Genomic DNA, 23,599 nt, shown 5'->3' with positions numbered 1-23,599 from the left:
AAGGCAAACACATTTTTTAAAAAAGGGTGGAGGCAGAGAAACAAAATAACAGAGGCCTACAGTAAGTACAAAGTATTATGCAGACTCTCATGGAAGAGATAGAAACACAGTGGGAAAACTACGTAAAGAGGAAAGTGCAGGAGTCTGAGGAAAGTGCCAATGTCAAGACTCAAGGAAAGCCTAAGAAGTTTTGTCTGGATTAAAATTTGACAAACACCACATACAAGAACTATTTCCATTGTGGTCATTGAGCCAGTCAACACTTTATTACAAACCAGTAAAATAAATACCAGAAATCAGCAATGAAATCCATCCAACTCAACCACATATAAAATAACAAAGTACAGGAAAAAAGAGAAAAGGTCATCATTTACCTATGGTTTCAGCAGGTTTTTAACAATCAATATAGTTTTATCAAAAGTCTATATACACATATATTGATCATTGATAAAAAATAGAATCCAATTTAACCTTGAGCAGAGTCCAGTTAACCCTTGAAAAGCTCCAGTGGCACACACAACTCAAACATAGCAAACAGAAAGCACAAACAGAAGTGGCCATGCTGGTCCCATATTTATTCACGGACACACTGAATTACATTTTCTGGCAGCAACTTCTTACATTTGCATCTTTAACTTATTTTACAGTTTAAAATAGAAAAAGACACATAAGACTGGAAGGATGATACATTTTTGTATGGGATATACACCAGCTTCATGCTTCATATCCCAAATTGTTCATCTTTACCATGTATCAGAGATGCAGAATTATAACATTAAAGAGTTTGTAAGGAAAAAAAAACAAGGGAAAAGAATTCCTCATATTTCTGTAGATCTTTCATCGTTGAACATGGAAATGATGCTGTACTGAATGTTGAATCTTGTTTTAGAAAATCTGGTGAGTTGTTAGACACTGGTCTCAATGGGACGTGACATCTTACAGTTTAACATATTGGACAGGACTCTCTTTTGGTGTTTGTACCTGGCACACACACACACAAACACACACACGGAGAGATAGATAGATTAAGAGAGAGATACAGACACCATAAGTAAGCAAAAATATAAATGAGAAAGTTTAAATACTGGCGCCACCACCTGACCTCAAATGTTACTACAGTTTTCACACGTGACTGGTGAATGTTGGTTATGCACATCTTTTTGAAAGGTGAAAAGGAAGATGTAGTCATGCATAAGTGGTGAAACACGCACCGTTAGGCTCTTTATTTATTTTCCCTATTTTCAAAACTTAATTGCACTTGTGAGAAAGTAAGTCAAGAGCGTTTAAACAAATAAAATTGTATACTAACTTGTTCTCAATCCTTTGTATCTCTCTGTTCTCCTCGTCTTTGAGTTTCTGTAAAACGTTTTCCAGGATTGGAAGCTCCAAGTTCAGATATTGAGCTACCTGCAAAGAAAAATATGGTACCATATAGTTTGCAACAAATAAAAAAGCAGAAAACTCCTTATTAGAAGTAAATGAAGGTACCTTAAAACACTTAAGTAAAGGCATGGCTACTACACTCACATCATCACTAACTTCCTCTTCATCCGCATCCATCAAAAAAATCTTCATGATGTCATCAGAGGGTCCCTGCAGTATGCGCTCCCATAACGGCTGGTCTGTGTTACTCAGCTTCCTTTTTTCTGGACAAAGCACACAAGTGCCACATTGGTGCAGCATTTTCTTGTGCTATGTCTAATTATTGCATTTCTTGTGGAAAAGATGAACCCACCTCCACTTTGATGAAGACAGTAGAGAGCAAATTCCTGGGGATCGTTCTGTATCTGATGAACACACAGCCAAAGAAATATATAAATATATACATTTTTTTTTTTTTTGGAAGAAGTTATTATGGTTTGATGAATTCTGACTATACATTATTTACTTCACCACTATGTGAGTGCTTACTTTCAAATACTGCCCTTCCTATACACTATATTGCAAAAGTATTTGCTCGTCTACGTTTACACGAGAACTTGAGTGACATCCCATGCTTAATCCATAAGGTTTAATAAGATGTTGGCAACCCTGAGAGCAACCCATTATTTCACAAATGTTTGTAGAAGGACTCTACGTGCCTAGGGGCTTTTACACACCAGTGGCCATGGAAGTGATTGGACCACCTGAATTCAGTAATTGATATGGGAGACTAAATACATTTGCCAATATAGTGTACCTCTCTCCCTAAACAGTGCTGTGAAATTTTTTTTTGGCTCCTTCCTAATTTCTTAGATTTTTGCATATTTGTCACACTCATTTATTTCAGATCATCAAGCAAATTTTAATATTCATTTGTGTTCATAATTTTCATTTAAAGGTAACCTGAGCAAATACAAACTACAATTTTTAGATCATGATTTCATTCTTTAAGGGACAAAAGCTAACCAAACCTCTCCTTCAGGAATTCATGATTCCGTTAATTACAAGAAGTCATCCAGGTCCAAGAGCTGCAAGGATCTGGAGTTGCTCTGTTGCTTCGCACTATCACCATTGTCTGTTGGTATAATGTTCTTTTTATGAAAAGCTGTGTTAGTTTTTTGATGTGACAGGATATAAACCTGGTTCTTTTGTTATGCCCTGAATGAGGTCATGTTGTAAGTTTTGTAGGGCGGCCAGTTCTGGGAAGTTTCACCAGTGTTCCAAGTTTTCTCCATTTGTAGATAATGGTTATCACCTTGTTTCACTGGAATCCCAAAGCCTTAGAAATGGCTTCGTAACCCTTTCCATACTGAGATGTCACTGACTTTGTTTCCTATCTGTTCTTAAGTAGGTTAGGTTTGGGCAATGTTTGTCGCTTTCCGAGCTCTTTTAGCCTGTTACCTGATTCAACATGTCTGACAGTAATGAGGCCTGGGTGTGGCTGCTGAAAATGAACATGAACATTCCAAAATTTTTTTTTTTTAAAAATTCATGATTTAACAAGTGGGGGCAATCCCGAGATATGTTTGGGTAGCTGTTTTTTCCCTCCTGAATAAATGAAATCATCATTTAAAAACTGCATTTTGTATTTAAAGGTACAGTGTGTAAGATATTTGTGATCTTTGAATGAAACGTTATAAGGTGCAGAATAAGTGTGCCTGATCTCTAGTCACATGCACAACAGGATGGACTGGTGATGTCAATGTCGGACACTGTATTCAAGATAGCAGCAACATCGCGACATCAAAGTATTTTTAATGCATTATTTCTAAGTTTAATCAGTTTCTTGAAAGATTTAATTACACACTAATCAAGATATGTATATATATATATATATATATATATATATATATATATATATATATATATATATATTTATGTGTTCAAAATTGGGTTTTGTCTATTAAAACCTCTCATAAACTTACTGTGCCTTTAAAAACTCAAGGTGAAATTCCTTTTTTTCACAGCACTTGCATATACACATATTAACTTAAAATCATTTTTTCTACTAGTCCTCATGTACCAAACCTACTTTGAACTTGTGCAGCAGCTGTTCAATGACTTGGTTTGTGGTCATTCTGCTAGAGATACGAACTTTAGTTGGCGTACCAAAGGACGGAGTGAAGATTGAGGTCTGTAGAACAGAGTGAAACAACACTGACCTTAAACTCATGATGAAGAAAAGAAGCCCTGAGGGCAGTTTTAAGCAGAAACCCACTTTGTAATTGTAGAAATGGCCATTGATTGAAAAGCGATGTTGCCTTTCTTTTTCTCTTTGAGCTGCTGACTTTCCCGTGCTCCTCCTTCTTTTAACCAGCGAGGCATCACTCATACAACGGAACAGGTTGGACTCTGCTTCCTGTTCTGGATTCTTCTGCTTTGGAGGGCGCAGGGTCGAGGTCTCATAAACAGGTGGTCCTTTAGATTGTGCAAACACCCCCAGAGAAAAAAGGTTCACATTCAACATATGGTGTGAGTAACTACAATAAACAAGACAGTTTTAAATGTGTGTAAACAAGTAGACATAACATTCAACTAAAGCTAACAATAAGATTTGATGATAATCCATAAGCCAAGATCTTATGTCCAACAATATCTATAATACACTCTTATTTAATGGTTAAGATAGCATTTTTGAGAAATGACAGAGATAGCGAAGAGAAAAAAACATTCACCTGATAAAGGGTTTTTGATTGTTTCTTGTGGTGTCTCAACCATCTCATCTATCTGGTGAAGGTCAACATATTCTCCCCATCGTGACATTCCTCTGAAAGAAAGATTGACTATGAAAATAAAGCCTGAAACGCTTTAGCTATATAACCACTGTGGTCATGCAGTAGGGTTGCGTGTGAGCTGAAGCCTAGTCCAGCTACCACTGGTTGAGATGCAGGGTACACCCTGGACAGGTCGCCAATCTGAAGCAGCGCTAACAGAGAGAGACAGACAACCATTTGCACTTACATTCACACCTATGGCCAATTTAGGGTCAACAATTAACTTGACCCCCCCAATTGCATGTCTTTGGACTGTGGGAAGAAGCTGGAGTACCTCGAGAGAACCCATGCAGACAAGGGGAGCTCATGCAAAGCCTGCGGTCAGATGGTGGAGGCAAACTCAGGATCTTCTTGCTGTGAGGCAATGGTGGTAACCACAGAGCCACTGTTTCCCACCAATACTAAAAATATTGTACAAAATTTGATTTTAACCTCTTGCTTTCCAGTGGGCTGACTGGACTGGTGGGATCTGGAGGGGTCTTAGGAACAAATGGAAACATTTGTTTGTCATCCTGTATTTTCAGCCTGATTGGTCTCCGTACTCCCCAGCAGATATTCAGCATGCCTTCCACCACCATCGTGCCATCTGCTTCCTGTTACAGAAACACATACACAGACATGTTAAAACAATCTCCACTTTTAGCTATATGGCTAGATACAGTCCTGATCAAAAGTTTAAGATCACTTGAAAAATGGCAAAAAATCATATTTTGCATGGTTGGATCTTAACAAGGTTCCAAGTAGAGCTTCAATATGCAAAAAGAAGAAATGGGAGTGAGACAAATCATTTTTTTGAGCATGCAGTTTATTTTACAGCTGATCAAAAGTTTAGGACCACATGCCTTTAAAAGGCCAAATCTGTGCAAAAATGTGGATTCACTGTCATTTTCTGTCAGGTAGTTACACTATCATGATGTTCTGATGGCAAAAACAAAAAAGCTTTCTCTTTTTGAACGTGGTTGGGTTGTTGAACTGCATAAGCAACGTCTCTCGCAGTGTGCCATCACTGCTGAGGTGGGACGCAGTAAGACCGTCATTTGGAATTTCCTAAATGATCCTGAGGCTTATGGAACAAAAAAGTCAAGTGGAAGACCCCCAAAAATTTCACCAGCACTGAGCCAGAGGATCCAGTTGGCTGTCTGTCAAGACACTGGACGATCCTCGACCCAAGTTAAGGCTGTTACAGGTGCTGGCTGCAGCCCAATAACCATCAGACGGCATCTGGGAGAGACTGAAGGGCTTCAAAACAGAAAAGGTCTTTAAAGGTCTCGTCTCCTTGAACAGCACAGAACTGACTGCATGGACTTTGCAAGACATTGAAAGGTGGAAGAAAGTTTTCTTCTTCAAGGAGAATAACATCACTCTTTTGGACCATCCTGCGTGTTCCCCTGATCTAAATCCAACAGAGAACCTTTGGGGATGGATGGCAAGGAAGTTTACAAAAATGGACAACAGTTCCAGACAGTAGATGCCCTTCGTGTGGCTGGCTTCACCACTTGGAGAAATGTTCCCATTCACCTCATGGAAACGCTTGCATCAAGCATGCCACAACAAATTTTTGAAGTGATCAACAAAAACGGTGGAGCTACTCATTACTGAGTTCATGTTTGGAACTTTCATTTCTGTTTTGGTGGGGTTTCAGTTGAAAAGCCTGTTTCAGTTGGAACCTTGGAGCCTTGTTAAGATCCAACTATGCAAAATATGATTTTTTGCCAGTTTTCAAGTGGTCTTAAACTTTTGATCAGGACTGTATATCGCTATGGAGCTGCCGACTACATGAGTTAACAGACTTATCAAAATTACAGCTCTATCATTATGTCATGGGGGAATCTAATGGATTATAATTGGTTATTATTTAATGGTCTAAGAAACAAACAAACAAATAACAAATTAATATAAAAACAGGTTTGAAAATATAGCCTTATTCTACAAGCAAATGTGATAGGCAGACAGAGCAGCAAGTACAAATGGGTGCTTTGTTTTAGGTTTATAAATTAAAGTTTATAGAATAATAACCCTGTTATAAAATTGTTCACAGTGAACAGGAAAACAAAAAATCAAGGAATAAATTTGTGCAAAGGAATCTATATTTAATACTGATGCTCAATGGAGAAACACGGAGACTTTAGAAACTACTGGAACTTTAGGCCCTCCTACTCTCTGTGCAAAGAAGTCTGGGAGATCTTCCAGGAATGCTGATTCTATTTTCAGGAAAAACTGGCTAGCAGGTGGTGATTAAATACCTGTTGATCTATGATGTGGAACATAACCTGCTCCTAAGCAGGTTAGGCTAGCAATGTAAGCTACCATCTACACCTGTAAGAAGTCATCCACATTCACAGTACTAAAAACTCAGGATTAACCCTGAAGTACAGGCCTCAGGTCTGCAGTCTATTGGCTACCACAGACAAGGACAAACAATCTTTTTCTGTCAGAGTAGTGTGAGAGAACCCACACACATGCAAACTCCACACAGACAGGCCTCAACAGGCAGGTGGATTTGACCCCAGGAAGCCAAAGCACTAACCACTGAGTCATGGTGCTTTTGTATATTACCTATTAACTATCATTACTAACTAGCAATGTGAATATCCCAAGTAATGGGAAACAAAATGGAGAACTATTTCAAATTCTTATGAAATCATACCTGAGCGTAAGTGAGGTGAAGTTGAGTCTGGTCCTTCAGGAAACAGTTGTAGGTATTAAACAGGGAGAGAAACTTCGCTCTAAAATTAATAAAAAACGAATGCAAGGTTTTGCACAGCACAGCCCGACAATGTTCAGGTCATATCTATTAGTTTATTATTTTATATTTTGTATTATTTGTCAAATTATTTGGAACCACTTGAGGGAACATGAAATACATAATACATAAATAACATTTAGTATACAAAGTAACTCACCTGGACAGTGTTCTCCCATTCCCTGCCTTGATGACTGGGAGGAGAGCTGCTTCGTTCATGTCTGGTCATCTACTGCTGTGAAAACAAACAAACAATTTTATAAAGTTAATGAAAAGATTCTGTTTTTGCAGTTGGCCGAAAAACTCAAACATATACGTGTAAGCTTGAGTGTAAAACCAGGTGACTAACACCAGATGCTGCCAACTTGTTGAACAGTATTGTGTAGTAGTGCATATGGCTCCATAAAAATAGTTAACCAGCATTATGTCCAACTTGAGCAAGGAAAGACACTGGGAGCTACAGTGCACTTCTACAATCCTCAACTAGCTGTCAGTGTTTCCAAGAACAATCAAATAAATCGAGTCTTACCTCCTCTAACATGGTGAGTCAGAGCTATCCTCTCTTCTCTCTGTCTTTGTGTCTGCCTCTCTCTTCCTTCTGTGCTTTAAATATCTCTTTCCAGTCTCTCTGTCTCTCTCTCTGATGTGTTTGTGTTATATTTATCCCTCTCTCTCTTTCACTTGCTCGCTCTCTCTCTAACATGCATTCACTCTTTTACTTTCTTTTTGTGCTCGTGTCTAAGAGATTTTATAGCAGCACTCCACCCAGCAACCCGTGATGACAGTGTAGACCTAACCATTTGTTTATTCTTTGGTCAGAGACGCCGAAGTCTGTGACGGACAAAGAGGACTGCTGGAATATTCACGTTGCCTCATTTAAAAAACAAAAAAGCAAAAACTTCTTTCTCCTGTTATTTTCTGGAATCCTGCAAAAAAATCCCAGCAGTCTGAAAACAGCAGTCATTTATGTCTATTTCTTTCATTCTTACCAGTTTTCTCTGCCTCAGCCTGTTTGCTGGTTAGTAATATCTCAGTTATTCAGCAGCTGTCATACCAGAAGCCACGGCACTCCTCTGACTGACGGTTTCCTCTTGCGCAGAGGGACGTGCCAGCTACAACGATAACAACAACAAAACTTTAAGCCCGCAGTTTCTACAGAAAAACGTTGGTATTTGTGTCTTATGTGCACATGAAGACAGAATCTGGCAACAAACTTTAATGTAAAACTGCATTTAAGCACTGTAACAGTAAAGCACAATATACAATCCCTAATATATCAAAGAATCAGTCAAGACTCTTTTTTACTCTTTTCTGATAGAAAACACTATGTTTATACCAGTGTACTACTACTACTACTACAACTCCTCCTCCTACTAATTACAATAATAATGGTAATCATAATGATAGAAGCTTGGAGTTGGAGTTCATTTGTAAATCCAGGGTCTATGTAACAACTCCCAGGTGGGCATGTTTGTGTGAATGAAGTACTGAAGCACATGGCATAGAGCAAATGTACTTTTATAATAATGTTTGCTAAAATTGCTTTAAAAAAAAGGATTATCATGCTCATCATTCTGACTCCAGCCCCTCGAGTTTGAGTTAAATCCAGCAGTTTGTATGTCTTCCCTCTTAAACATGCAGAGTTTAGGGTTTCCAACAAATTTTAATCAGCAACTCTATTTAGAATGTATAAATTGCCTATTAAGATTAATAAATGTTTTATTTTTCAAGTTTAATAACACTCATTTTTGAGAACATCATCTCACCTAAGAGATTTAACCATTACAAGCATAGTAATTTATCATTATTTTATTGAGAGTGAAAATAGCAAGAACAAATATAACCATGTTGAACTATTATAATCATTAATCATTGTCTTCACTTGTTTCACAAAAAACTTTCATTGCGACCATTTATAATTAAATCTTAAAGCAAAAAACAAAAAAACGAAAACTTGCCTATTGCAAACTAGTCTGTGCATTCAAAGCATTGGTAAGTCACGTGCCTTTCTAATCTTATGATCCCACAACCCCACTTATGAGCTCTGTTTTAATCTTAGCTCTCAGTTAGTTTAATCTCAGTTTGCTCGGTATGAGATTTTTTCCTTACATTGTGGATATTTGTGCTTGTAGTTACAAAGCACAAACAACCACAGGATGTACTTTCATTTATACATAACCTTTCTGTTCTTTATGACCACTCAAAGCACTTTTAGCTACAAGTGTTTCAACCATTTTAAAATTAATATATATATCACTTTATCACTTCATAGTGCAGCTCAAGCAATATCTCATACAAATGCCCAATTTAGAATTATCAATTAAGCTAACAGGTAGCCGGCCGGCTCTCCCGTCCATCATCTTATCCAACGTCTGCTCCCTGGATAATAAACTGGACTACATCCGACTCCAGCAGGCTACACAGCGTGAGGTTAGAGACTGCTGTGTCTTTATTTTCACGGAGACATGGCTCAGCTACAGAGTACCGGACGCCGCTATTCAGCTGACCGGGCTGGCCTCGTTTCGTGCCGACAGAAACGCAGCTCTGTGCGGTAAGACTCGCGGTGGCGGCCTGTGTATTTACATCAACGCGAAATGGTGCAAGAACTCTGTACTAGTTTCTAGCTATTGCTCATCGCTGGTGGAGTTTGTGACTGTTAGATGCAGACCTTTTTATTTACCACGGGAATTCACCACTGTTTTTATTATCGGAGTGTACATTCCACCTAGCGCTAATGCTAAGGAAGCGTTAGGGGAACTGTATACAAACATCAGTGAACTGCAAAACACACACCCGGATGGACTGTTCATTGTTGCTGGAGATTTCAACCATGCAAATCTCAAGTCAGTGCTTCCTAGATTCCATCAGTATGTGGACTTTGCAACAAGAGGGGAAAACACGCTGGATCTTGTTTATACAAACATCCCCGGCGCATATCGGGCAGAGCCCCGCCCCCACCTTGGCTACTCAGACCACATCTCTGTTATGCTAATCCCAGCATAAAGACCACTCGTCAGGCGATCAAAACCGGTTCTGAAGCAGGTGAAAACCTGGCCAGCAGGAGCCACCTCTGCTCTTCAGGACTGTTTTGAGAGCACTGACTGGAACATGTTTAGGGAGGCAGCAACTTACAGCGACTTCACTGACTTGGAGGAGTACACGTCATCAGTGTCCAGCTACATCAACAAATGCAGCGATGACGTCACTGTCTCCAAGACCATCATCTCACGACCCAATCAGAAACCGTGGATTACTGCGGAAGTGCGTGCACTTCTGAGGACCAGAGACTCTGCCTTCAAAGCGGGAGATAAGGTGGCGCTTAGCAGAGCTAGGGCGAACTTTCTCGGGCCATCAGAGAGGCGGCGCGTGCACACGCCCAGAGAATCCACAACCACTTCAAGGACAGCGGCGACACACGCGGCGCATGTGGCAGAGCTTACAAGCCATCACCAACTACAGGACGACAACACCTGCCTGTGATGGTGGCGGCTCCCTCCCAGATGCGCTGAACAACTTCTACGCCGGTTCGACAGGCAGAGCGACATGGCGGCGAGGAAGTCCACCCTCCTCCGAGCGACCAGGTGCTGTGTCTCACTACAGCTGAGGTGAGGAAAACTCTATGCAGAGTCAACCCACGTAAAGCTGCTGGTCCAGACAACATCCCAGGCAGAGTGCTCAGAGAATGTGCTGAACAGCTGGCAGATGTTCTCACTGACATCTTCAACATCTCTCTGAGCAGTGCCGTCGTTCCCACGTGCTTCAAGGCCACCACCATTGTCCCGTGCCCAAGAAGTCTTCTGTGTCCTGTCTCAGCGACTACCGTCCTGTTGCACTTACACCCACCATCATGAAGTGCTTGACGGCTCGTCATGAGACACATCAAGACCCTGCTGCCCCCCTCACTGGACCCACTGCAATTTGCATACCGCCATAACCGCTCAACGGACGACGCCATCTCCACTGCACTCCATCTTGCCCCTCACACACTTGGACAAGAAGGACACACACGTTCGAATGCTGTACATAGATTTCAGCTCAGCATTTAACACGATCATCCCCAACAACTGATCGGAAAGCTGAGCCTGTTGGGCCTGAACACCTCCCTCTGCAACTGGATCCTGGACTTTCTGACCGGAAGGCCTCAGTCAGTACGGATGGGGAACTGCACCTCCAGCACCACCACACTGAGCACTGGGGCCCCACAAGGCTGTGTGCTCAGTCCTCTGCTGTTCACACTGCTGACACATGACTGTGTGGCAACACACAGTTCAAACCACATCATTAAGTTCGCTGATGACACGACCGTGGTGGGTCTCATTAGCAAGAACGACGAGTCAGCGTACAGAGAGGAAGTGCAGAGGCTATCGGACTGGTGTAAAGACAACAACCTGTCTCTGAATGTTGACAAGACAAAAGAGATGGTTGTTGACTTTAGGAGGACACGAGGCGACCATTCACCGCTGAGCATCAACGGCTCCTTGTGTGGAGATCGTCGACAGCACCAAGTTCCTGGGCGTCCACCTGGAGAAAGACCTCGGATGGTCCCTCAACACCAGCTTCCTGCACAAGAAAGCCCAACAGCGTCTCTTCTTTCTGAGAAGACTGAGAAAGGCCCAGCTTCCACCACCGATCCTGACCACCTTCTATAGAGGAACTATTGAGAGCATCCTGAGCAGCTGTATCACTGCCTGGTTTGGGAACTGTGCCATATCGGACCGCAAGACCCTACAGCGGATAGTGGGAACAGCAGAGAAGATCATCGAGTCTCTCTCCCTCTATTAAGGACATCTACACCACACGCTGCATCCGCAAAGCCACCAGCATTGTGGCTGATCGGACACACCCTCTCACACTCTTCACACTCCTGCCATCTGGAAAAAGGTACCGAAGCATTCGGGCACACACATCCAGACTGTGCAACAGCTTCTTTCCACAAGCCATCCGTCTCCTCAACAAAAGGGACTGGACTGATAACACACACACACACACACACACACACACACACACACACACACACACACACACACACACACACACACACACTCTATCACTCAGCTCAACTCAACTACCTCAAAGCACTGAGACTGGACTTACACATCAACCTGTAAATGCTCTTTTTGCACAATATTTTTATGTTTACTGTTCCTGCACTACCTACATACCAAGTATGTTTACGGTTTCCTTTGCACTACTTACCTAGTTAGAATAGTTAGTTTTAGTTAGATAGTTAGTTTTTGTTAATTTATGTTGTAATTTATGTTAGGTCAGTCTGTCCTGTCTCTAGTTAGCTAGTTTAGTGATTTTCTGTTAATTTATGTTGTAAATTTATGTTGCATGTAGCACCTTGGCCCTGGAGGAACGCTGTTTCGCCTCACTGTGTACAAACTGTATATGGCTGAAGTGACAACAAAGCCAACTTGACTTGACTTGACTTGAGGTATGTGTTTGGACTGTGAGAGGAAGCCAGAATAACCTAAGTGCTCTGGAGTTGGTCAAACATGCAAACTCCACACAGAAAGGCCCTAACTGGGTTTTGGACCACCATAATCCAACCATATTTCAGATCGTCTATCTGTGCCATGGCAATACTTCTCAAGGCACTCTTCAGGCTAAAAGAATGACATTTAGACATTTTTAAAAAAGTATTTTATTTTTATATTTAATCTTGAAATGGCCCAAATTTGTCCTGAACAGTATGCAAAGGTTAAATCAATTCAATGGTATTTGCTTTAAGAAATCATAGCACCAATGTGATCTACAAGAACAGTTTCTATTCATAAAAACGTGATGCATTTCAGTAAGCTGCAGAAAATTTAAGCTCTAGCATATAATAATGTCAGCTCTTTGACTGATTGTTATAAGTCTTTGTAATATAAAGGAAACAACCACTGTATATATACTGAAGAATATAAAGAATGCGCAGCAATTTACCACCATTTCACACAGCATCCACATTCACAGTATTATAGTGTATTCACAAACATGTAATTATTTGAAATAATTTTGTTTTTATATTTCATTTTTGCATTTTGTTACAATGTGGTTATACATTTTTAGAATTAAGACTTCATTTAAAAAAATATTTTGCATATTATAATCAAAAGTTTACTCTTAAAGTGTATACAAAGCATGCTTTGAGGGTGGACATTCACTGGAAGACAAGTGACCTTTAAAGTTGTAAATCTTGTTTGCAGGCAAGAAGAAAAAAAAATCGCCAGCGTCAGATTTGACGTTCAAATAGAACCATGACGTATGTTCTCTCAAGAGGCTATTGGTGAGTAAAAATCCCGCTGTAGGTGAACACTTTACAACCCTCTCTCTGCTAATCCGCTAAACAAGCCATCAGGAAATAGATTTATTTTTTTTTATTTTTATTTTTTTTAAGAGGGCATATGTTCTGATAGCATGAGATAATCACTCGTAAACTTTTACAACTCTTTGGCATGTACACTTCACACAGTTCAGTGCCACAGTCGACTGCTTCACTTTACTTTTAGTACGATGTTATCTGGAGGTTGAACAGATGATTTTGTGTGTGTATGCAGTAAAAGCCTTTTTCAAATTGTCAGCTGTGGTTCTATAAAAACGGAATGAGGCCAAAGAAAACAAACACACACCCATGTATTTGTTTTACTTCCTTTTCTTTACTCATTTGCTCCTCCCCATTTTGCCACTCCTTTCTTTATGTTACTGTCTTCATACATAGCTCTTGCTCTTTGTTTCTCTCTAGATTTGACCTGATTATGTCATTTTAATATACCTTCTGGTTATTTCTTGCACCTGGGCTGCAAAACTTGACAAACATTGTGAAAAAAAACCCTAACTTTATTCTACTCCAGCCTACAGATAAACTGTGCTGTATCAGGCTACTGTATGACTTGAGTCACATGAGCTCTAGTCTGTGACATTGGTGTCCACCGCATGTGGCTAACATAGAATGAGTATGCTTTTCATTCAAATAGTATAAAGAATTCAACTATTACAGTCTTTTATTTTCTTAATGTGACTAGCAAGTGTTGCTCAGAAAGAGGTGTAACGCATTTCATTTCCATTTTGTTAAGCCAGACACTCTTTGGTTCTTTTACAGCTGCAAAGAACATGCAAACAAACCAAAGCATAAAGTAAACACGTACCAAAAGTACATTTCCTCTTACCTGACTAGTGTATCTTTTAGTCTTCTATCGAATAAAGGTTCACTCCAAATAAAGTTCACTCCATGTTCGAGCTCTCATGTGTGTATAATGTACATGTGTGTTTGTGGTAGGAGGTCCAGAGTACGGTGCATGTGGCAGGAGGTGAGCGTGTGTAGCACCCCGCAGCAGCTGGTTAATTATTACAGAACATGTTGAGACAGTGTTCATAGGGAGTGGCTGACTGACACCAGATATGACTCGACTTAACTGTGCGTTTGTGCATGCATGCCCGGAGAGAGATGTAGAGAGTGAGAGTGGGGGTTATGCATAACACATTACATTTGCCTGCTGGGGAATTTTACAAATTACAAATCAACTGAGATTGTAGTGGGATTGGAACATTGTTGATGTTTGTGTACCATTTGGACTGAACCATCTAGAAAGTCTTCAACCATTCTAAATACAGAGTTTATTCACATTCAGCACATTTGTCCTTTTAAAAGTTTAGGCCAGGTGTCTTACACTGCCAGAATCAAATATCTACTAATTTGATGTTCAGGTTTCAGCATGTAACACCACAAAAATTCTACAAGTCAACATTCAGTATGTTTGCTTTTAAAATAGAACTTGACTCTTTATTTTTATTAGGTTATAGTTAGGGCTGGATCAGGTGACTCTGAAACCTCCTTTACTTATGCGCAGTAGGCCTGGGCTACTGGGGGGTTCCCACGATGCCCTGAGCGCCCTGAACAGATGATTGCCCAGGGCTCCTACTGGAGGTTTCTTCCTGTTAAAATTGACTTTTTCCTTCCCACTTTCTCCTAATGCTTGCTCATTGGGGGTCATCTGATTGTTTGGTTTTTGCTGTATTAATGTATGCTCTTTACCTTATAGTACAAAGCACCTTGAGGTAACTGTTTTTGTGATTTGCCATTATATAAATAAAATTGAATTAAGCTGAACTGAAAAGTGTGACTTTGGAGTTTAATGTAATTTTTATGTTCTCTCAAAAGAAAACAGACGTTTTCTTCAAGTGTCATAATCTCAAAAGCCTTTGCAATGATCTTTTCAAATAAGCAATTTGTGTCAAATACACATGCATGTGAGCACACACAAACACATACAAACACATACATACATATACATACATATGAATACATACTAAAACGTAGGGCAGAAACCTGGTAGTACAGCCTATTTGGAGAAATCATAAAAAGTTTTCAGGTTATCAAAACAATGGATGTCATTAAAGTATGTTTGCAAACCTCAGTCTGATGCAAATTGGAGCCACTGCTGTGATTCTGTCAGCAGAGGGAGTCAGAGTATTAGTACAAATATTTAACAGAGCCATCTGGTATTGCTGAGTCAGTGATTCCAGGCCTATCAGTATCAGTGGGATCCTGTTATCTTTTTCAGTTTTATCCTGGTTTGATACCAGGTTAAAACCTGATCTCTTTGATGTGTTTGGGTTACTTTGGTGTTGTAACACTTTAATGAAACAATAAAACTGATTTTTTTTTTAAAAAAGTGGACTCATTACACTACATACAGCCCAGTTGTGTCAAGCGGCAGTGTAAACTAAAAAAATCCTGTGCTTTGGCAGGGCTGCTGTTTACATAACATTTACTGCATACTGTTTACTATATAATAGGCTAATGTACTCTTTGAAATAGCGAAGGGTGAATGGAGCTAGACAGTCAACAGATGTGAATTATTTCATCAGATGCAAAGTTTACATGGACTGAAAGTTAAGGAATTCTCATATTATAGGCTTTTGCTAATTAGCCAAAAAGCCCATAAGAACAGAATGATAAAACAAAACAAAACAAAACAAGAAGGTCATTAACAAGCAATCCTTTGTATTTTACGTTTAATTTAATCCACTTTATTTATTAATTTTTCTAAACAAACCTCCCTGTGACATCCGTTAAGTCAACAGTTAAACCTACACAGATGACAGACTGAAAGCTAACTGTGTGTGCTGATGGAGTACAATAGTAGAGTGTATCTGAAGCAGAATGGATAAGGAGCAAATGAACTGAAATGCCATTCCTTTCCCAAAATAAAACAGGACGTACAGGCTGGCAGGCAACAGGTGGGCACAAAGGCTTCCTTCTGGATTGTGTGTGTGTGTCAATATATAACAGTAAATACATGTTAAGTAATGTGCTAGAATAAGCCTGTTTATATATTTTTAAAAATACGTATTTGTACATTTCTTTATATATTAATGTGGTATTAATATTAAAAGAGGATACATCTGCAGATAAAATGTACCTTATTTTTCTTTTGATGGTTGACATGAGCTTTCTCTTTAGTGGCTTTTTGACTATTTTACGTGTGTATTTAAGGATTACACCTCTGACTAGATTTACATGGGGTCACTGGTGCATGAGAAAAAGGATAGTATGCCAGTGTAAAGTAATTTGCACTGCATATAAAAAATGTAGAAGTTTCAGAATTTCGGTGTCTTTATGTATGCCCATACTGACCAAAACTTGTATCTAGTGTCTTATATGAATATGATACATAAACACTGTTTGTTGATTACTTTAAATGTAGTTAACACACCAGCACTGGAGCCTGTGGAGCTTAGAGCAGAACTACACAACCTGAGTGACTGTACATGAGGACAGCAAGCAGCTGCTGCCGTCACTTACAAAGTTAAAAGACAGACACACACACACACACACACACACACACACACACACACACACACACACACACACACACACACACACACACACACACACACACACACACACACAGAGATACATACGCAGAGTGATTAAGCTGGTTCTTGCTGAGCACAGAGCTCATGGCTGTCCCTGGCTAAGACACACGCAGATGCACATAGGAGAGAAACACAACAAGAACATCTCCATATGTACTGGGGGAATCTCACCATAGTCTCATTATGTATCTGCTAGAAAATGTTCTGACCAATAATTCTAGAGCAAGGATGACGACTGTGGAACACATTTTGGTCTTTCTGCTGATTTTGATCCCTTCATGTTACAACATGCAGACAGGTAAGTGAGACTCCTACACCAGAGGTCCTTCAAGCATGTCTTTTTAAAGTTTTCTAAAGTGTCTTATTACACTGATGTGGTGAATAATTAAAAGAACATGAAGTTTGAATTAATTATGCATGAAAGCTGCAGTGTGCTTGCCAAGTTACAACAGCAATCCTAATAAATGTCACAAAATGTAAACAGAAGAACAAAATGAAAAAAAAGGTCAATGATAAATCTTTTAAGATTGTACCTTTAGATGGGTGAACATGTGTAAGTGAATATAATGTGCAGAAGACAAAGAGAAAGCAGTCTGAGTTTTTCCTGGCACATATAATCACCTGTTTCCCACTGCACATCCTGCAGGGAAAAGGAGAAGGTGTTTATAGGTCGACATAGTGTAAATGTGATTAAATCTACATCCTTCCTACACTTTGGGATATCCTCTCTGAAGCATATGGTAGAGGTGGTGGGGAACCAGCTATTCCTGCTTCTTCTTCACCACATGTCAGCCTGTTTGGGACACCTCCTGCTGAGCCACACTGGGAGGAAACGCAAACCTGAGCTTGTTGTTGAACCAATAAGGTCAGCTTCAGGGTCATGAGATACGAGATGGAGATGAAGTCATAGATAATACACGACTAGGCATTGGAAATTATTTAATGACTACACACATAAAGCTATACATGCAACAAATTGTCTCATAGAAACAGGTGGTGCAGCTGCGGTTTCACTCTGTCTGGGAGGCTATTGTAACAGTCAAGCTACATGGTGGACTGACATGGTGTAGGGTTAGACTTGATGGTAGGTTTTTCCTGTGGAAGTCATTGATCAGAAAGTTGAATTGATGTGCATAGCTTCTTCCATGTCATTGCAGATCAACTACTGTCAAATAAGAAAAGAAAATATCTCTTGAAGATTTGATGTAAACAATATCTACCACACATTAATATCTTCAGCTGTTCCACTGGATTTAACAAAGTCTTGAGTCACCCCTCATTTTTTTCTTTTGCTTCCAAGGACCCAGACTTTCTTGTATGTTTTAAAGTGGTCTAGAACAAGTTTTCCAAGCTTTCTGAAGGTCTTTCAAATGTTCTCTTTGGACACTGGCTTCTTTTTCTTTTTCACTTATTATCAGTCCAATCCTTGTACTTGACTATTTACAGAGGTATGTTTTTTGCTTTGTTTGTTTGCTTGTTAAGCTACGTAACACTGACCTATGAATCACACAAGCATAAAAATGCATCTAATGCATCTTCAATGGATGACGGACAGTCTTGTGGCTGCATATAACAGGAAATTTTGAAACCAATTTTAAATTGTGTCTTTATGCACTTTGTTACAAGCAGCCTCTCACAAAAACATATAACTCCTATTTTGTTTAGTTGAAGCTTTGAAAAATCTAATAGATAACAGATTTTAATGGGTCTGAAATAGCATTTTTCCATTTCTCTGTGAATTTCACATTCCAGTGGCAGAGTGCCAGGTGCTTGCTCAGATGTTTTTGACAGTTTTTACAGAATCAAACTCAAAGTAATATCAGTACTTCCATGCTTTAAATGCTGCATGGTCGTACAGTGGGCTGCAAAAGTTTGGGCAACCTTGTTAATAGTCATTATTTTCCTGTATAAATCGTTGGTTGTTACAATAAAAAATGTCAGTTAAATATATCATGTAGGAGACACACACAGTGATATTTGAGAAGTGAAATGAAATTTATTGGATTTACAGAAAGTGTGCAATAATTGTTTAAACAAAAACAGGGAAGTGCATAAATTTGGGCGCCACAAAAAAAGAAATGAAATCAATATTTAGTAGATCCACCTTTTGCAGAAATTACAGCCTCTAAACGCTTCCTGTAGGTTCCGATGAGAGTCTGTATTATGGATGAAGGTATTTTGGACCATTCCTCTTTACAAAACATCTCCAGTTCATTCAGGTTTGATGGCTTCCGAGCATGGACAGCTCTCTTTAACTCACACCACAGATTTTCAATAATATTCAGGTCTGGGGACTGAGATGGCCGTTCCAGAACGTTGTACTTGTTCCTCTGCATGAATGCCTTAGTGGATTTTGAGCAGTGTTTGGTCGTTGTCTTGTTGAAAGATCCAGCCCGGCGCGCTTCAGCTTTGTCACTGATTCCTGGACATTGGTCTCCAGAATCTGCTGATACTGAGTGGAATCCATGTGTCCCTCAACTCTGACAAGATTCCCAGTCCCTGCACTGTCCACACAACCCCACAGCATGATTGAACCACCACCATATTTTACTGTAGGTAGCAGGTGTTTTTCTTGGAATGCTGTGTTCTTTTTCCTCCATGCATAACGCCCCTTGTTATGCCCAAATAACTCAATTTTAGTTTCATCAGTCCACAGCACCTTATTCCAGAATGAAGCTGGCTTGTCCAAATGTGCTTTAGCATACCTCAAGTGGCTCTGTTTGTGCTGTGGGCGGAGAAAAGGCTTCCTCTGCATCACTCTCGCATACAGCCGAATGGTTGAACGATGCACAGTGACTCCATCTGCTGCAAGATGATGTTGTAGGTCTTTGGTGCTGGTCTGTGGGTTGACTCTGACTGTTCCCACCATTCGTCGCTTCTGTCTATCCGAGATTTTTCTTGGTCTGCCACTTTGAGCCTTAACTTGAACTGAGCCTGTGGTCTTCCATTTTCCCAATATGTTCCTAACTGTGGAAACAGACAGCTTAAATCTCTGAGACAGCTTTCTGTATCCTTCCCCTAAACCATGATGGTGAACAATCTTTGTCTTCAGGTCATTTGAGAGTTGTTTTGAGACCCCCATGTTGCTACTCTTCAGAGAAAATTAAAAGAGGAGAGAAACTTACAGTTGACCCCCTTAAATACTCTTTCTCATTATTGGATTCACCTGTGTATGTAGGTCAGGGGTCACTGAGCTTACCAAGCCAATTTGAGTTCCAATAATTAGTTCTAAAGGTTTTGGAATCAATAAAATGACAACAGTGCCCAAATTTATGCACCTGCTTGATTTTGTTTAAACAATTATTGCACACTTTCTGTAAATCCAATAAACTTCATTTCACTTCTCAAATATCACTGGTTGTGACTCCTATATGATATATTTAACTGACATTTTTTATTGTAACAACCAACGATTTATACAGGAAAATAATGACTATTAACAAGGTTGCCCAAACTTTTGCATCCCACTGTACTCTCTCCTGCACTCCATATTATCCATTGTTGATGTACACATGTCTGTTGCTGCCACTGTTGCGGCAACAGGTATCATGGAGTAATGAATCCAAATTTGAAGTTTTTGGTGCAAATCTTTTTTACTTTATAAAGAAGGTCAGGAGAGAGGTACAACTGTACCTGTCTACAGCCCATCTGTAAGACATGGTTTGGGGGTAAATTTCAGCAGTGGTGCTGAGGATCAAATTCATGGAATTTTAAATGCAGAAATGTACAGTCAGATTTGGATCCACCACGGAATACCTGGAATCTGGAAAGTATCTAATTGTCAGTGGCTTTATTTTTTAGCATGACAATGATCCCGAACACACTGGTGGTGCAGTAAAAGCAAAATGTGGATAAAAAAACGCAAAAACCGAATGGAACATTGTCAATCATGGATTGGCCTCCTCAGAGCCCAGAGCTCAACATTTTTGAAGCAGTGTGAGATCATCTTCATAGAGAATAGAACAAAAAGCATCCAACATCCAAGTTAGAGTTTCAAATGTCCTTCAACAACCCTGTAGAACTATTCCTGAGGAGTTCCTAATGACATTACTGGAACACTTGCCTTGAAAACTTGAGAGTTCAAAATGTGTTTAAGAACAAAGGTGATTGTTGGAATTGATATTTTTTATATTGTCATTTGTGCTAAAATATATAGATATATAATCATTGCCTTTATGTGTCCTAATATGGTTATCATTATGTAGAAAGAGCCAGACAGTCAGAGGATTTATTTTCAGATTTTAACATTTGCAGTATCTGTGTCTGTGCTGATAAAATGTGCTTTCTTTCTTTAGAATGCAGCTAAGTGCAGAGATGAGCAATGCAAAGCACCGTGTTCTGTTCATGTAAGGTGTAAGACTTCACACCTTTAAATATCCATTTGAGACAGGACCTTTTGCAAGTTCCTGTTTTTATAGTTTAGCAAGACGCTTACTTCAGCTTTTCTGCATACCTCATACACACACATTAGGTTCATTGAAAGGTCGTGTGTCTATGTATGGTATGGCTGAAAACACACAGACACACACACAGAATACAGACGCTGATGTTGTTCAGAAATGCCTGCTTAAAACTGTCACGTGGTTAACTGAATTGTGTGTAACCTCTGTTGTCAATAAAAGAGTGAGGCGGATGCAGAGGAGTTGGAGTTGCTTGGACAGGCGAGTCGCAGCTATGCTCTCCAATGCTCCCTTTGCAAGTAAAATGTACACTAGTGTCTGTGTGATTGCGTTCAGTAACAGGTTCTGTTTACCAGCAGGACTGACTTAAACCCAACAGTGATCATACTAAGTATTAACTTTTGCTTGTTAGAACTGTACGAACTATGCTTTTCTCTTATATACTGTATTTCTAGGATGTTTTTATATATTTCAATAGATCACTGCACCTATTTCCTAAATGTAAAGCTAAATATGAAGAAATGAAGGGTGACTCAAGACTTTTTTTTCACAATTGTGTACAATATTTGAGTTTAAACATCTGTGAAAATTAAATGATCATGGGTGCACTTTTTAAGATCAAGTGTTTAATGACAGAGTTTGGCTTGACCACAGTATAACAAACTGTGATGAATCTGTAAATGAATATTTAGCAACTCTGGACAGACAAGTGCTATAAAAGTGTTATTATCTTAATACTATTGGTTGTTTTATTTTGTGTTTTTTGAGGCACTGATTAATTGATTAATTGACCAAAGCCAATATGGCTGGCACAGAAATATTTACTTTCATGTCATGCTACGGGTGATCTGTCTTTATTTTCCTGTGTTCGGTTTAATTTGAAATGACTGCGAACAAACTGTGGTGACACATTGCAGCATTGCCTCACAGTAGAAGGTAACTGGTTTGAGTCTCCTGGTCAGCTGGGGCCTTTCTGCGTGGAGTTTATATGTTGTGTCTGTTACTGACAGTCCAAAAGTATACTTGCTAGTTGGTGGTTGTACAGGTAGCCAGTCCAGGCTTTTTTAGCAGCAGAAATCTACACATTAGATTATGGTTTCAATCTGTATTTGTCAAGTTAACAAAATTAGACTCAATATGTAAACCTCAATATGTAAACCTTCAGACTCAATTTATAATTGTTCACATAAGTAATCAACTGTGCTGTAAGCCAGTCTATTCTCAGAATCAAGATCACTTATGCATTCAAAAGCAGCCCGATTAGTTAAAGAGGTTTTTTAACGTTGCTCAACATGCCTGTGTAACTGAACTAGTATCAACAATAGAAGAATCCTTTGCAGACATCTGAGCACCAGATACACCATGAGAACATGAGAATGCTATTTTTGTGTTTTGTTCTCATTTGTCCAACGTAAAAGTCAAAAGCTTCTATCTGGTCTGCACAACAGCATCGAAGTATGCCTGGTTGTGTGTGTGAGTGTGCGTGTGAGAGAGAGGATAGTATTTACAATTTGTCTCTGAGCATGGAAAAAACCCAGAGGATAAACTTTTATTCAAGGCAAACTCCAAAGGAACCAAAGGTTATGAGTTACAGGCTGTACGAAAAAAGCACATTTCATGGGTAAAAGATTAGGAAAAGATACATTTTACCAGGACATTTCTTGAGTTACACACACATTTGTAAAGTGCTGCACACTAGCATAAACAGGCTGGTTGCTACTTCTTCAGCCCATCAAGATCAGCATTGACACAGCAACACTAAAAATAATAAAGGGACTTGCTGTTAGTTTGGATTAAGTAGGTTTGTGTAATGCCTATAGCAAAGGCCAGAAGTGATCACTGTAAGTGGCCTCCTCTAAAGGCCTTGACAGCCTTGAGTCATTTCTGGTGTCCAAAAAACATTCAGAGATTTTGGAAAAACAAAATCCTCTGACGGGGTCAGATCCGCAGAGGTTCTCGTTTGATTTAAGTGATGAGTCATTTGGCTTCAGTCTTCAGATGTTACCCATCTGTTCAGACATAATATTGGCAATGGAAAGATATTGCAGACAGAAACAAACAGTCTGCAAAACTTCTCCAAATCTGCTGCAACTTTAATACAACATAATAGTTGAAAAAAAGAAAGAAATTAAAGTTCTTAGAGGAAGTGTTTCCTGATATTCAACCTAGTCCTTAATCCACAACAAGGGTAACAGCAGTTCAACATGTGGTTAATTGCCTTTAATGAGATGGAAAGTTATTTCACCACAGAATTAATTAGGATTTGTTCTCTTGGGACAATGAATGTCCACACAAATTGACAAGACAATACATAGAATAGTTCATTGATACTGAGTTCATAGACCTCCATCTTACTTTGACTTTAGCTACAAATATATCATTTTTTTAAAGAC

The 23,599-nt window shown here is 39.4% G+C and overlaps 2 protein-coding genes across 6 annotated transcripts in view; one reads left to right on the top strand and one right to left on the bottom strand.

Moving 5' to 3' along the window:
- Nucleotides 1-232: 232 nt before the first annotated feature.
- Nucleotides 233-14,875, bottom strand: rassf6 (Ras association domain family member 6). Of its 5 annotated transcripts, XM_039615558.1 has the most exons (12): nt 14,094-14,866; nt 7,929-8,051; nt 7,100-7,174; nt 6,844-6,922; nt 4,629-4,789; nt 4,098-4,189; nt 3,641-3,840; nt 3,455-3,556; nt 1,736-1,787; nt 1,528-1,646; nt 1,310-1,407; nt 233-981 (listed from the first exon to the last, which is right to left on the bottom strand). In XM_039615558.1, the coding sequence occupies exons 3-12, from the start codon at nt 7,156-7,158 to the stop codon at nt 906-908; spliced, it is 1,038 nt and encodes a 345-aa protein (XP_039471492.1). In that variant the 5' UTR covers nt 7,159-7,174; nt 7,929-8,051; nt 14,094-14,866; the 3' UTR covers nt 233-905. The 5 variants fall into 5 exon arrangements, with proteins under 5 accessions (XP_039471492.1, XP_039471488.1, XP_039471491.1 ...); XM_039615554.1 differs by having other exon boundaries at nt 3,455-3,840; nt 14,094-14,874; XM_039615557.1 differs by lacking the exon at nt 7,929-8,051 and having other exon boundaries at nt 3,455-3,840; nt 14,094-14,875.
- A 2,045-nt stretch (nt 14,876-16,920) lies between these two features.
- The window catches only part of musk (muscle, skeletal, receptor tyrosine kinase), a 37,139-nt gene continuing 30,460 nt past the window's right edge, over nt 16,921-23,599 (top strand). The window contains exon 1 of the mRNA XM_031753269.2: nt 16,921-17,104. Coding sequence (XP_031609129.2) covers nt 16,990-17,104 — 115 coding nt within the window. The 5' untranslated portion in view covers nt 16,921-16,989. The remainder of the gene's footprint in view (nt 17,105-23,599) is intronic.

This window comes from Oreochromis aureus, linkage group 7 (assembly GCF_013358895.1).
Source record: "Oreochromis aureus strain Israel breed Guangdong linkage group 7, ZZ_aureus, whole genome shotgun sequence".
Taxonomy (NCBI): Eukaryota; Metazoa; Chordata; class Actinopteri; order Cichliformes; family Cichlidae; genus Oreochromis; species Oreochromis aureus.
This window is presented reverse-complemented; position numbering and strand designations above follow the sequence as displayed.

What these genes read in the sequence shown, in the direction of transcription:
- rassf6 (XM_039615557.1), bottom strand. Translation starts at nt 7,158, where the DNA reads ATGAACGAAGCAGCTCTCCTCCCAGTCATCAAGGCAGGGAATGGGAGA. An exon ending in TTCACCTCACTTACGCTCAG is followed by an intron (nt 4,790 to 6,843) that starts GTATGATTTCAT and finishes TTTCTGTAACAG; the next exon opens with GAAGCAGATGGCACGATGGT. An exon ending in CTGTCTTCATCAAAGTGGAG is followed by an intron (nt 1,647 to 1,735) that starts GTGGGTTCATCT and finishes TGCTTTGTCCAG; the next exon opens with AAAAAAGGAAGCTGAGTAAC.